Source organism: Dermacentor andersoni, chromosome 1 (genome assembly GCF_023375885.2).
Source record: "Dermacentor andersoni chromosome 1, qqDerAnde1_hic_scaffold, whole genome shotgun sequence".
Taxonomy (NCBI): Eukaryota; Metazoa; Arthropoda; class Arachnida; order Ixodida; family Ixodidae; genus Dermacentor; species Dermacentor andersoni.
This window is the reverse complement of record NC_092814.1, coordinates 95078335-95093210: the sequence shown is the minus strand read 5'-3', so window position 1 is coordinate 95093210 and position 14876 is coordinate 95078335. Positions and strand designations below refer to the sequence as shown.

The 14876-nt window shown below is 43.2% G+C and overlaps 1 protein-coding gene across 1 annotated transcript in view; it reads left to right on the top strand.

Moving 5' to 3' along the window:
* LOC126545812 (pseudouridylate synthase RPUSD2-like) overlaps positions 1 to 14876 on the top strand; it is a 55394-nt gene that overhangs the window by 30570 nt on the left and 9948 nt on the right. Inside the window, exons 8-11 of the mRNA XM_050193819.3 lie at positions 959 to 1095; positions 3364 to 3417; positions 4737 to 4828; positions 4915 to 4984. Coding sequence (XP_050049776.1) covers positions 959 to 1095; positions 3364 to 3417; positions 4737 to 4828; positions 4915 to 4984 — 353 coding nt within the window. The remainder of the gene's footprint in view (positions 1 to 958; positions 1096 to 3363; positions 3418 to 4736; positions 4829 to 4914; positions 4985 to 14876) is intronic.

The following is a 14876-nucleotide window of genomic DNA, read 5'->3' as shown; positions in this document are numbered from 1 at the left end:
TTCCATTTGATGCTTGTACAATTCAATATGCTTGTATTACAGGTCAGTTCGCTGTTAGAGAGAACAAACGAGCATGCGACTCATTTTCCATGCAGCGCCATGTACAGGAAGCAGTGAAAACCAAGTGCATGCATAAAATGGCGCATGGGCGGTGCATGCCACGCATCGTCTGCTGTCCCCCATCGCTTCTCCTGCGTGCGGTTGGGCAACCACACGTCTTGAGCCACGGTTGCAAAAAACTAATTTAAAGGAGTAAACTTGCACTTGACTTGCCAGCTATATGGATGCTAAGAGCATAGGAATGATCGAGCTTTCTATAACATTATAGGCGACATGAAGTGCTGTTTTTCTGGAGGAAACTTCGCATTCGTGTGTTATTGCATGGCAGATCGAAAAACATTCACTTCGGTGATGTACCGTGGCGATTGACTTCAATGAGTGCCGTTTCGCACATGCGCTTGGATTTTGCTGCTTCCCTTACATGGTGTTGTGTGAAGCATGAGCCACGTGCTCACTTGTTCCCTCTAACAGTGGACTGACCTGTACATGAGTTCCATTGGTGTACTACATTAGTTGCATATTTGCAGAAAGTAATGATTTCCTTTAATGTTAATGCACAAATAGTTGACATCCCATTTTTGTAATGCAAGCTGCTGGGGGAGGCATAAAAATATTGATTTGAGAGCTTGATAAGTGGTACATCCCTTTGTATTTTATTGCACACAACCTTCTATTGTGATAAAACATGCAATTATGCATAAATGACACTCCTTCTCTTTTTGTCTCCCTGCTACAGTGGCAAATTGGCTTTGGTGTTTTGTTGAATAGCACAGGGTTGCCGTCTGAATTAGTTTTCTTTTAGGCTGCTTTCAATTGTAATTTTCTTCCTCTCCACTTTGCCACAATGCAAGTTTTTGGCAGTGTTCTTAGTGCTACTCTATTTTCAAATGCTCTGCAGTGACACAGTAACCTGCTGTGAGCCGATAGAGGTTATCTCTCACAAGATTGGAGTCTGTGGTGTGAGCGCTCATGGGAAGGAGTGCAAGACAGAGTTTAAGAGGCTCAGTTACAATGGAAAGTCCAGTGTTGTGCTGTGTAAGTTGATGAGAAATTGTTGCATTTTTGTGTGTTTTAGTGCTATTAAATCCTGGCGACATGGCGGGCACAAGTGCTCAGACACACGTTTTGATTAGTTGACGTCTCACAGGTGTTATGGTGTTGCTAGGGTGAGCCGTTGCTTATGGCCCAGTTAGTTGTTTTCTTTCCCCCAAATCTTTTGATGCAATTATGTATGTTTCTGCAGGTTTTCGTGCTCACTTTAATCCAAGCGCCATCTGATATAATCCCACCGCCACGGAAATAATCTGAATGCCAGACTTTTTATTCTTGGTTCCAAACATTTAATCTTAGTGCCAACGTATTTAATCTCAAATGCAAATAGATTGTGCACAGCTAATTTAATCCAAGTGCCAGCAGCTCTTATACAAGTGCTAATCAATTTAATCCATGCAAGAAAAACATCAAAAATGCCAATTGAAATGGCTGAAACACTGAAATACAGTTACCAGAAGGTGGCAGCACTAATTTTTGGTGTCACTGCTGACATTTATGAAATGAATGACTGTAGCATTTAGCTTGAGGCCGATAGACATGCATGGAGCACTTATACTAAAACTAGATTGCACCAATACTGTCATGCTCTGCATTCGAGGTATCAGTCTGCAGTTATAAAAAAAGACAGTGCTGAGTTGGTTGGGTAAAGAGTCTTATGCGTAAATGTGGTTGCTTGTCTTTTCTGCAATGTGCAAACGGAAAGGCAGGGTTGTATAAATTTTTTTGCGTAATTAATACAAAATAAAAAGAAGGAACCTTTTAATTTGTAGTTTTAAGTTTTTTTCCTGGTCTGAAGTGTGAAGGCATCTTACACCATCCCGCTTTTCCAGCCCAGCAGATGATTTTTGATGCATCTGCAAGAAAGTCCCGAAAGCCGTCAGCTAGCAGACAACAGTAAATTTGTCCCAGAATGCAAACAGCTGCACACATGATTAGCCAAAATTCTGTGATACCAATGAATAATTAAACTGACAGCTGCTCAATTGTTCAGTAAAGTTCTAACCAGATGTGCTTTTAGCCTTTATTCAGTCTCTAAACATGTAAATTAATCACTTTTTAAAACTCTTACCACTTTACACCAATAAGGTCGGTCATTACGTCGCATTTATTTCTATGCGCAATACCGTAGTCATTTATTTGATAAAGGTTGGCAGCGACCACAAAATTTAGTGGGGTCATCTTCCTGAAACTGTATATCAGTGTTTCAGCCATTTTGATTCGCAGTCCTGATGTTCTTTTTTTTTTTTTTTTTTTTTTGCATGGATTAAATTGACTGGCACTTGGGTTGAAGCTGCAGGCGCTTGGACTAAATTCACTATAGTAGGATATAAGTTGAAAAAACGGCAGTCGGCAACCAAGGTGCACAAACCGTGTGGGGTTGTGTTAGTCCGCCAGCCAATCACAGAAGCAAACAAAATCGTCATGCGACATTTTTAAAATGGCGTCGTACTTGATACCTCCGGAGCGTCTGCTGTTCTTGAAGAGTCTTTTCATCAACGGGAGCGATGAAATGTGCAACAGACATGGACAAACTCTGAGCATTTCACTCTTCAAAAGTCTGCGATACAGTTCATTTTATTGCTGAACCAGTTTTACTCATGAAACTTCACTGCCAACTGAAGTGAAACTTGACAATAAATAGTTGCAGCGAAGCAAGCATTTTATTCCAGTTCAATAAAGAATTAGGCTTTTGCCATTCCGCTATAATAGACGAGTGAAAAGGTACAAAATTAGATGCTTATCATTTCATTTTTGTGGTTACCGCCTTATTTAGGTAACAGGGAAAGTTTGAAGTACGAACTATATGCAGCCTCGTGGAAGAACAGTGGCCGGCAATTATGAGGGCGTGGGCAGGGCTTCACTGCAGACTTAAGTTGTATCCGACCATACCACGCAACCTATTTGTGCTAGCACTGACGTTAACAAATGCAATGATGCCAGGATTAATTGTTTGGCACTTGCATTACATAGTCTGGCACCCACATTATTTCCGTGGCACTTGTATTAAAGTGAGCAGGAAAACCTGTAGTAGCCCATGAGTGTAAACTCCTGTAAAGGATTGTACAGAGAGCCTTTGTTTACAAGGCTGGCATGGTAGCTGCGATTACTTGTGGGAAATGTTACTGGTGTTGTGTTTACCTGTGCAACTTCTAAGTTACGACTCATAGTTGGCTATTGTAGAATTTAAGGTTGCTCAAGTGGAATTTGACTGCAGTAATGAAAGTATGTAATTATTTTTCTCTGCCTCAGGCAAGCCATTCACCGGCCGCATGCATCAAATTCGTGTGCACCTGCAGTATTTGGGCAAGTAAAGATACATGCGTTGACTTTATTGGCTGGTCATCCCTAGAGCTGCATAAGTTTAGAATTGCTCCCTTTGCTTAGGAAAAAAAAAACGGCACTGAGAAGGGGAGGAGGTGTGTTTTCTGCAAGAAGTATTGTATGCAAAAATATAAAACCAAATAAAAACAATATAATGTTGTAAAACGTTGAGTACAAACATTGTTTGATTAAAATTTATTGAGAGGCAGGTGAAAGAACAATTTGCACCCATTTGGCTCTCGCAGCTCAAACCGCTCGTGCCAGCTGATGTGATAAGCACCAACAGCAGATGGCTGCTGAGAAGATGTATCGGAGAGAAACATAAGTTGCGCTAGGACTCATAAGAGAAAGCTCAGGAGAAAAATGTGAAAGGACAGGCCGGGCTGCGCAGTCTCGCAGCCTCGGATAGCACAACAGTTTCATGTCACCGAACAGTAATCTGGTTGCAACAATTCAGTTGCTTGGCATGTATGAATGCCTGACAGAACACTCGCAACGCAAGTAATGTTTCGATTTAGGGAGAACCATGAGACCAACAAATGGCATGTGTAAGGGTTGAACCAGCAGCTGGCACTGTGAGGAAAGAACCATCTGCACTAGTGGAAAACAGGCCAAGTGGCAACCCTACACCAATTGCAGAAGCGAAGTAGTAATAGCAATGATTGCAATACTATCCTGTTTGGGTACATATAAAAAGAACAAGCAGTTACAAATTTTCCTGAAGCTGAATGCTTGTAGTACGAAAAAGAACAAGATTAATTATACAGGTTAATACTAATGTATTTGGAATGCAGGTTGCTCCTCCATAAAGCTTCTGCACTGACAGGTTGCCATTTTTTCACAGATTCTCTGATTGTGCAGGGCGTGTTTTTGTGCAAGCCCATGTTTGGGGAGTGCTTTTTGTCTTTATTTTTGTTGCAGTAGTGCCAAACTATCCTGAGGCAATATTTTTGATGGGCAGTACCAGCAGGTCTGTTCCCAGATTTTGTTTCTCCCTGTTACAGACATTACGTGATTATTACATTCTTCTGGTAAATACAATGCACTGAAAGCTCAGATTTTTGTTTGTCAGATCCTTATAGTGTGTGTGCATGACAGGGAGGTAATCCAAAGCACAAAGCTTTATATGTGTCAAATAAAAGTTAAAATTGGCAGACAAAGAAAAATAAAATGGGTGACCACTGAGTTGTTCATAGGTGAGATTTGGCACATTGAGGACAATGGGTAGTTGAAAGTATAGACAGGCATGTGTTGTTGCACCTTTCACACATTTATTGCTTTGATTGATTTTATTCTTGCAGGTTACCCAATTGTTAATGATCCGCTCTACAATCACACAGTTTTTGGATCTCAAAAAGCTAAAGGTGGTCTCACAGAGAAAACAAAAGAACAGGTATTGCTAGCGATCATGTCAAGAGAACTGTATTTTTTAGATCACATTCTGTGGCACTTTATGACATTTTGTGATGTAATTTTCAGTTGGTGGAGGACCTTTTGGAAGTACATAACCTTAAAAAGTGGCTGGGCCCTGAAATGGATTTGACTTCAGGTAAAAAGAAATTTTTGCATGATCCTTTGCATTAGTATAAGAAGTGACCCCGGAGCAGATGGACATGTAACACATTTTAATGTCTTTAAGCAGTTCTGAAGTGTAACTGTAAAACCTTTGCCTTCCAGAGTGCATGTCTATCTTCAGTACTTTCAAATCGATACCGTATTTACTTGCATAATGATCACACTTTTTTGTCGAAGAAATTGACGCAAATTCAGGGGTGCAATCATTATACAGGTTAAATTTCCCGCGAAAAGAAACATTTTCTTTTTTCATCCCGCGTTTGCTGCGGGATGAGAATGGGTCAACAAGCAGGTAACTGCCGCTGTCAGTGTGGGGCACCAAAACAAAAATGGTGGCCGGTGGAGCAAGCCGAAAGCGCCAAATGCGATTATTTTTCTTCTCGTGAGTACATTACGTGCATTGAAACCGTTTCTTCCGTATCAGTAATGAATAATACTGTTAACATCGGCAAGTTTGCGACAATAACGTAGCCATGTCCACTTTGAGGGGACAGAAACAGATGGGTGCACTTAGCTGCCAGTGACATAAAAACACATGGCGGGCATGCTGCTGAAACTGCAGCATTTGTCTTCACTGCTATCCTAATATGGCACGTTTCCGCTAAGGGTGGGCAAATATCTTAGCTGCGTTACAAGCGTCGGTGTATGAATAGAGTACACTTCTAACGTATCAGTGTAAACGTGGCCACTATCATTGCAGCTCGCTATTTGTTGCATGCCCACGAGTGCAGACGAGAAGAATCGAAAGGCGCCTTTTATGTTGTTGTTGACCAAAACCATTATGAAGCCTACAAATAATAAAGCTGAGGCAAGTTTGGGTGTAGTTTTTTTTTTTTTTTTTCATGGAAGTGCGGAAAGTGATGAAAGGAATGAAATGTTGGGTACGTGCAGACCGCTTGGTATGTCTTCAAGAGTCGTTCGTGTAGCATTTGACAGATGGTAAGCACGATCATCATTAGCTAGACTTGGCACACGACATATCGCTGCGACAAGTTCAGGGTGCAATCATTACACGGCAAAGAAAAAAAATAGAATTTTGACAACAAAATTCAGGGGTGCGATCATTACACAAGTGCGATCATTATGCGAGTAAATACGGTAGTTTAACTTCCAGAGCTTCAAGAAAACTGTACTAGGGGAAGCTTACCCATTACTATTAGTAGGGAAGGTTTCCAACCTACACCTCATGTGGTGCTGCTGGTGGCTTATGGGATATACAGTCGCCAACCATTTAATCGGACCTCACGGGGACTCCAGAAATGTCCGAATAAACAGGTGTCCGAAAAATCAGATTAAGAAAAAAAAAAAACAGGGCGTCTACCAACCGGGAAAACCGGGAAATCACAGGGAATTTGAATAGTCTGGAAATACTCAGGGAAAACTCGGGAAATTTGTGCTTCTATCAGGGAAAATTAGCTGTAACTTTATTGAAAAGGAACGAAAGTCGTGTTAATGCTGGCTCCAGTAACAGGAATCCCAACGAATCGTCATTGACGCCGTGTCATCGGCACGAGGTATTGCCAGAGTAGTTAACGACCGATTTTCTAGACACCCAATTTTTCAGACATGCCCGATAATTCGCACAGCTTTGCGGCACCACCATGTACTCTATATAGTCAATGTATATTGCCCTGACTGCAGGTTTGAAATGGCATTATTCAAAGCCACCACCGCCACCATTTTGATTATCTCGCCGCCTCGAACCGGCACTCTCGCACACAGATCCGCTGGCAACCGTGGCCACCGCCGCGGCAACGTTAGGCCTAGCTGCTTCTATGTTCGCTGTTAAGCTTCTTGCCGTGCGGTGCTGTGTTTTTCATTGAAAGAATTCGCTGCTGTCAGCAATGGCACCGACTCCGCCTTTGTAATCCTCGCGATTGGCTACGAAGCTCGCAGAGCACAACACGCTGCGTAATGCCAGTCTTCAAAAGTTAGCTTCGCCTCATCAGCAGTGTTAAGCGGGGAAGCATAAGCGTGGGAAGGGGCAATTGTCACTGGACAGTATGTATTAATTATACACGCGTGCACCCCCGTCTCCTGTCACAGTACAAGCATCGATATGCCTAATAAGTGTACTGGCAGGCCTTAGGAGCTTTTTCGGATGTGTCTGTGGCAATTTTAGCCCTTAAGGGCATTTAAAGATATGCATTTATTCTTTTTTCGCACTACCCAATTTTTCGGATGTTCTTGCGGCCCCTAGGGAGTCCGAAAAATCGGACGTTGACTGTACAACTGACCAAGAGGATGCTTCAAATGATCCATGGGGTGAACGTGTGGCAGAAAGGAGGTGAAAACAAAAAGAGCCGACGCAGTGAGGAATTAACGGGAAAGAAGTGTGCCACCACCTCTTGGAAGTAGCTTGCGCTCAAAAAACAAAGTGTTAGCTGAAGCCGAGATGCAGGTGTCCCTCATCCAAACCAAAATAAACTCTTTAAAGCAGTGAAACCCAATACTGAGATGTTGTGTACAGGCTGAGAGTACTGTATTTACACGACTGTAAGTCGACTCGAATGTAAGTCGACCCCCCACATATCGCGTGACCGAAAAAAAAAAAAAATAAGAGAGCATACCCGAGGGCGCATTCGATAACGAAAATTTATTAGTAGCTGACATGGTCACTGGGCTACTCGTCTTCACTAGTGCTGCCATCGTCATCGTTGCTGCGGTCCCACAGCGCGTCGTGGTCCAGCGAAATTTCAAATTTGGCAAACGACTGCACCAGGACATCTTGCAGAACAGCAGCCCACGCCAAATGCACCCAACCACACGCAGCCGTCAGGGAGGCTCTTTTGACAGGTCCGGTTGGCGTAATTTCGCAGTCTTCTGCCGCCAGCCACTCGTTGTACTCACGGCGGAGCAGGTCCTTAAAAGGCGAAGGTCCGGGCTTGTTTCATGACCACGTCGCACTTCACTGGCAGGGACCGATCACGCATTTGAGTGACGTATGCCGCAAGCTTAGCCTACAGCTCCGGAAAGCGTCCAGACTTTGGCACGTGGGAAATTTCTCACTTGTCGTCACAGGTGAAAATTTCGCTTCGCTGCAGTCGCCACTCTCGCACCACCCGTTTAGAAAAATCGAAATTGCGGCCCGCTGTGCAGTGATTTGTTTCTTCGGCGTAAAGGATGGCAGCCCTCTTGAACGCTGCTGTGAACGAGTGCCGAACGATTAGTGGGCCTGGAGCACTCATGACGACTGGGGAAGCATAGAAGTAGCACGTAGCCGGCAGTCAAGTGGAACGCGTCAAACCAATACCATGCCAATACCAATGCCTTCAAACAGAGAAAAAGAAACCAGCGAGCGGTGTCTGCTCTTTAATGAACTACCGATACTCCCCGCAAGCGCCGCCGTTCTGAGGGTGCCGCCGCAAATGGGAACAGCGGCGCTTCCATCAACTATCGACACCCCCCCATGAGTGTTGCATGCACTGTAAAACTCTCAAAAATGTTGAAAAACCCTTCCGAAAAGCGAACAAACATGCGGGATAGCGAAAAGATACGAGTAGGGCCATAGAGCAAACATAAAATTCTAACTACGTTGTAGCTCCCGTTGGTATCGCTTTCTTTTGGCGGGGCCATGTTTCGGTTTCGATTGTAAGTCTACCCCCAACTTCAGACTTTCAAATTTAAAAAAAGGGGTCGACTTACAATCGTGTAAATACGGTATGTCAGGACAGTTGAGGTTGACTTCCCAGCTGCTGAGAGAGAATCTTAGTTGTGACAAAGTTCAGGCCTCATACCGATGAGCTTGCTATCAGTTGATAGAAATGGCTCATATTCAAAAATATTTACTTATGTATGCATCTCCTTTTCATTCGTATTTGAAAATGTTCGACTCAATTTGGAATGAGTTTTACCATTTCTCTCGCTGTGCATTGCACTAACACCTTCCTTCTGTTTTCTTTTTAAATAAAATAGATATTACTCCTTACTATTCAAACTGGATTAAGTCTTTTTTTTTTTTTTTTTTTTTTTTTCGACATGCTTATTTGAGAGTGACAGCATCGGGCAACATGGTGTCAGCCTGTCCTGACATAAAACAAAATTCTGGCTCATTCAGGGAATTTTGAAAAGGTGCTCAGGGAGAACCTGGAAAATACAGGGAATATCGAATTGTCAACTTGGTAGACTCCCTGAAAAAAAAGAAATCCTTTATTTCCACGCACTTATTCGGGCTCCGCAGTAGGCTTGAAGAAATCGTGAATGCGCCGTTGCACACTTCCGTTTACACGCAATCAGATAAGCCTGAATCTCGGAGAGGGTCGTACGGTCACTATAGGCGGCTGAAAGCACAGTCACTGCTTGAACACGCTCCACAGGCGACGGCAGCGTAGCACATGGTGCGTCATCTTTCGAATGGGAGTCTCATCGTCCGGCGGTGCAACAGAAACCTGACGAATGATCTCACCGTCGTGGAGTTCTGCGCATGTCAGTACAGCAGTGTCAGCGCCTGTAAAACTGTCAAATAAGATGGTGTCCGGAATCGCAATGCAACCACTGCACAGGTCGCAGCAGAACATTTTCGGCGGCAGTAGGGAGCACATCGGAAGGCGACAAATCCTAGGCCTCCCGGCACCCGCTGGCCGGCATTCCCCAGCGCAGTCTGCGCGGGCACAGTCAGCGCCATTAGACACTAGACGTGATGTTTCCGTATGCCGCGTTAGATCACCGCAACCTCGACACAGCACACAAAACAAACCTCATTGCACCGTCACGCCGACACCAGTCGTACAAACGAAAAACGTCGCCTCTCGCAGCGTCGTGCACGAAGAAAGAAACAAATCAGCTGCTGGATTGTCTTGACATGGCTTGCTAGGCTGAGAGCGGAACTGCTGTAGCCACGAACCAGGCAGAAACGATGATGATGAGCGGGGATTTGCAGTAGCGCCACTTCGTGGGGCAGCAAGGAGGCTCTGTTCAAAACAAAAATGGCATCCAGCAAGTCGAACCGTGCACCGGCCAGAGTCTGTGCATAGTGCTCTTGATCGAGTTGGCTCAAGGAGCGTCCAAAAAAATCAGACGAGAGGTTGCAAGGTGTCCGAACTTTCGGCAGTTGTTATACATTATGATCTATGGGGAGAATGGCAGTGCTGCGAAGCAGACCAAATAATCGACCATGTCCGAATTTTTGGAGTCCGAAAAATCAGTCGGCGACTGTATCTTGGGTATTGACTAGTAGTGCTTTCATACATGTTTTATTGTTTTGCTCTGCTTGAAGCACATGTTACTTACAGGGTGCTGCAAACACGCACCAAGTTTTAAAAAATATAGACAGCCAAACATTGATATTGTTACGCTCACAAAAGGCGTTACTTTGAAGCAGGGTAGCGTTAGATGCGATGGCCTTGATCAGCTGAGCGCCTGTCGAGATTCAGCTAGCCAGCCACCCGTCGTCTTCTTCGTTCACCACTCTTCAGTGCCCCCGCATACTTTTTGTTGAGGCGTGAACCCACTATGCACGTAAGAGCGTCACAATATTGTCGATAGCAAAGTTGCACTTGCAGCAAAAGAACTTTGTTAAATTGTGACTTTCGTTAATTTGAGGTTTTCATGTTTCAGCATTAAAAACTGCCTCACAAATTCCCAGAGCATTCCAGGGGGATAGTATCTTGTCAGTAAGCACTTAAAAATAAATCGCAGGAAGGTCGGGCCATAATAGCGGGGTTATGAGCTCTAGCGCGTGGCGATGCAGATCCGAGAGCAATGCATTGATGTGGCTCATTACATTAGCAAATTAAAAGCAACAGTGTAAAAAGATACAGTATTTGTCCTGAGCAAAAAAAAAAAGCTTAGAAGTTAGTTTCTCCAGGAAGGCAGAGCATTGCTGGTGATATCAAAGAGACAACTGCACGAAGTAAGGTGCATTGTTTTATCAATGTCACAAGCGCTCGGGCTAAACATGCACAGATTTCACCTGATGACCACAACTCACTGTCACAGCTCGAGCAAACGCTTTGCACCATGTCTCGTAAACTTGAGATTATGTGACTGCTAACACTAAATGCACAGGAACACAATGCGCATCAAGGCACCAACCATCTCGACTCGGCCTTTGCACCTCCTGCAGAATACCTCGAAAATGCAGTGCATTGCTGTGGCCCGCGTATGGAAGTGCCTGAGGAGGAGAGCTTGGAGGAGAGGGCATATAGGAATGCGTCTCCTGCCTCCCTCCCGTTTCCCCCTAGTGCCTGCTTGATCACGTTACCACGTGTTCACTCCCTCCTCATCTCCCTTGCACACAAAGAATTGTCAGCTCTCGTATTTCTCTGAGCGCTCCAAACTGCCCTGTGGCCTCCACAAGTTGTTTACCAACGTGACAAATGGCACAGTGGTGTTTCCTGCCTACTGCGTCCTGGCGTGTAGGCTTTGGCAGAGTTTTTACTGCTTAAACTTTTCATACAGGAGGAATGCTTGAAATAAGGTTTACCTCAGCCGACATTTTTATAGATTTTTGAGATTTGCTAGCCATACCACCTCCAAGTACATGCTTGAAATGGCTGAAAACGTCATTAAATTGAAACCATATCACGAAATTACATCAAACTTGCATAAGAAAGTATACTCTTTTCAGTTAAACTAAGACTGGGAAATGAAAATAGTTTCTTAGATTGCAAATTTTGTTATATCGAGGTCCGACTATATATACTGAGGCCTTCTTTTTGAAACCAATTGTATGTTTCCAGCAGTCATGTAGAGAAGTCACCAGTATTTCTTATGCTAGCTAACTAGTTAGTGATGATCAGTTATTTAACCTTTCAAAAATTACACTAATACCTTACTATTAACAAAGTTGATAGCAAGGTAGCAAGGACCAGTGATGATCAATTATTTAACATTTTTAAAATTACATTAATACCTTGCTATTAACAAAGTTGAAGGGGGACCACATTTCATTATAACAATTGTCTGCATTCATGTCCTATATTGGCAGCCAGGAAAGGCAAAGCTGTCTTGTTAGTTACCACTCGGTAACCCGACGCAAAATCTATCTGGGCACCACTGAAGGACTGTGACAGATTTTCGCAACTTCTTCGTCAGTGAGATGACCTTCCTCTAATGCAGCTGTCAATGCTCATCCATCTTCACCGTTGCCATGTGTGCTCATGTAGTGGCACAATAAGTCTTGCACTGTTTTGTGAGTATGCCAGCAGGGTGCTGCAAGCCTTTGATTTCGTACAACAATCATCGCCGTACACAAGTGGACGCTTGTAAACAACAAAAATGTGTTTTACGCTGGTGTCCACTGACTGTGGCATTGCACTCAATCAGAAACTATAGCAGCACTTCACCAGCACGTTCAAGGTGCAGATAAGCTAAGCTGAGTGTTCACCAAGAACATGAGACTATAACGAGCCACTAAGTGGATTGTTGTCAAATTCCCTGGGCTGGGCTTGTACAACGGATTATTACAGCCATGGTTAGAAGGCGCAGCATGTATAGTGCATCTACCTTTGTTACGAAAGCCATACACTCCTTTGACTAAGGCTGCATTGACCAGTGTACATTATAAGGCAACAACGGTAGAGTGCAACCCGGCTACGGTGCCCACACAGCAGTGTGGCCAGATTGGCACGTTACCAGGCGATTTGAACTGCTGATTCAGACAACTTACAAACAGAATTGCATGCCTCCGGGTTGCAGCTTAATCCGCACAAAATTATCAGAAAATCTTGTCTGAAATGAGAAATATTCGGTATGTCTTATCAAAATTTTCACTTCTTTAAAATGGGGTTTTAAATGCGTGGATTTCTAGGGGAATTACAAGGGAAATTATGATTATACTTTGTTATAACCCATTGAATTATAACAAGGACTTCTGTAATTCAATGAACAAAATTTCAAGTTTTTGTTTGCCACTGAAAACACGAGATTCATTCATTACTGGCCTGGCACTGTGCCTTGGCTCTTGTTGCTCCATTTAGGTGTAATCATGATATCACATTCAATTTGAGCTACTATGTACACAACTAACATAGGCAATTCTGTTTGTATTCAGAGGCAAACATAGATCAAGTTGCATTGTCATGAGGCACATGAGATTTTCAAGAAATTGTATTTATTATGTTGAATAACACTTTCAAGCAAAGCAACTCGGATGAATAGCAGCATAATCAAGTTGCATGCATAATACTCAAGACTTTGTGAATTAGGTTTCTGTGAATTTTAAACTAAAGAAACTTAATGGGCACATAGTGCAAGTTTCATGCCATAATTTGTGCACTGAAAGAAAAAAAACATACTTTCCTCTGCATTGTAAAGGGCTTAATGTAACAGTCTTGTTCTAAACGTTACTGGAAAGGTAGTGTCTGTACAAGCATCCCGTTAAAGTTGTTGCTAAAGGCGTTACGTTGTAAATTATCCTAAATATTAGCATAGACTCTCTACGACTTCTTGTACCATTTTCCTAATTGTTGCACTGCATAGGGATTACAGAGCACACAAATAGGTGCAGACTGAGAAATGCTTTGCTAGCAAATTAGCATGCATGCTCCAACACAGTGCATCCAGGTTCAGGTCCAGGTGTTTTTTACTTTTTGCCAACATTACCAGAGGACAAAAACATTGTCAGTAGTCACCAGTGTGAAAACAAATTAGTTAGTATTTTAGTACTTGTACACACAATGAAAACAGTGTTTATTTTATATAGTAATGAAATTTATCTTCCTGGCAAACCAGTATAGCAATTGATGCCCACAGGTGGTAAGGTGCTAATGGCCTCATGGGATGTGCTAGGAAAGACTAATACCATGTTGCAGGTGCATAAATAAATTTCCTTATTTAATGTCAATCAAGCAGCTTTATTGGTGCAGGTACTAGACAAAGGTGGTCCTACATCATACCCTTGCAGCAGCCCTGATTTTATAACTAATTTTGTATTACAGGTGTTTGCTATGGATCATGCTGCTGTTGATTTGTTAAGTCTAGTCAAAGCTTGATAATTCAAGTCTTAATAAATCACATTTCTGAATAATTCAGATTCATTATTATGGCCTCACCAAAGATGCATAAAAACGTGTGTACAACAACCCATTGATTCTAATGAAAACTGGTGATACTGCCCATCATATCATTAGTACTGCGTCTCGCTGTGTGTTCACTTTCGTGGTTTAAGTAGAGCCAGGCAGAGCACAGGGCTCTTACATGGCTGTTACAGAAGAGGAGAGCTGAAACACAAGATCATTAATGGCACAGAACTTTTTCCTTCATAGGGATGTAAAACATCTATATAAACAGTATTCCAATCTTGGAAACGCTCTTTATTTTATAGCTTTGACACTGGCTTTAGTTAAATCGAAAGGCTCATCATCGTCGTCAACCTACTTTTATGTCCACTGCCAGGACGAAGGTCTCTCCCAGTGATCTCTAATTACCCTTTCTTGCTCTATTTGATTCCAACTGGCGCCTGCAAATTCCTGATACCATCACCCTACCTAATTTTCTGCCGTCCTTAGCGGCGCTTCCATTCCCTTGGCACCTGTTCTGTAACGCTAGTGGCCCTCTGGTTATCTGCCCTACGCATTACATGGCCTGCCCAGCTCCATTTTTCTTTCTTTTCTTTTTTTTTTTCTCTTTATGTCAACTACAATATCGGCTAACCCCGTTTGCTCTCTAATCCACACCGCTGTCTTCTTATCTCATAAAGTTACCACATTTGCTATGGGCCCCTCACCAGGCCCCATAGCAAATGTTGGTTACACGCTGGAAGTTGTTACATGTCCTTTAAGGGGCGGTCTGCCTCAAAAATTATTCAAGTCGGCTCATTAATAGCCGAGATAGAAATGTTTCAGTGCCGCAAACTGATGATTTCAGCAGGCGGGCTCCACTGCCAAGTGAGACACTCTCTCCACTTGCCCCATTTAGCCTCTGCA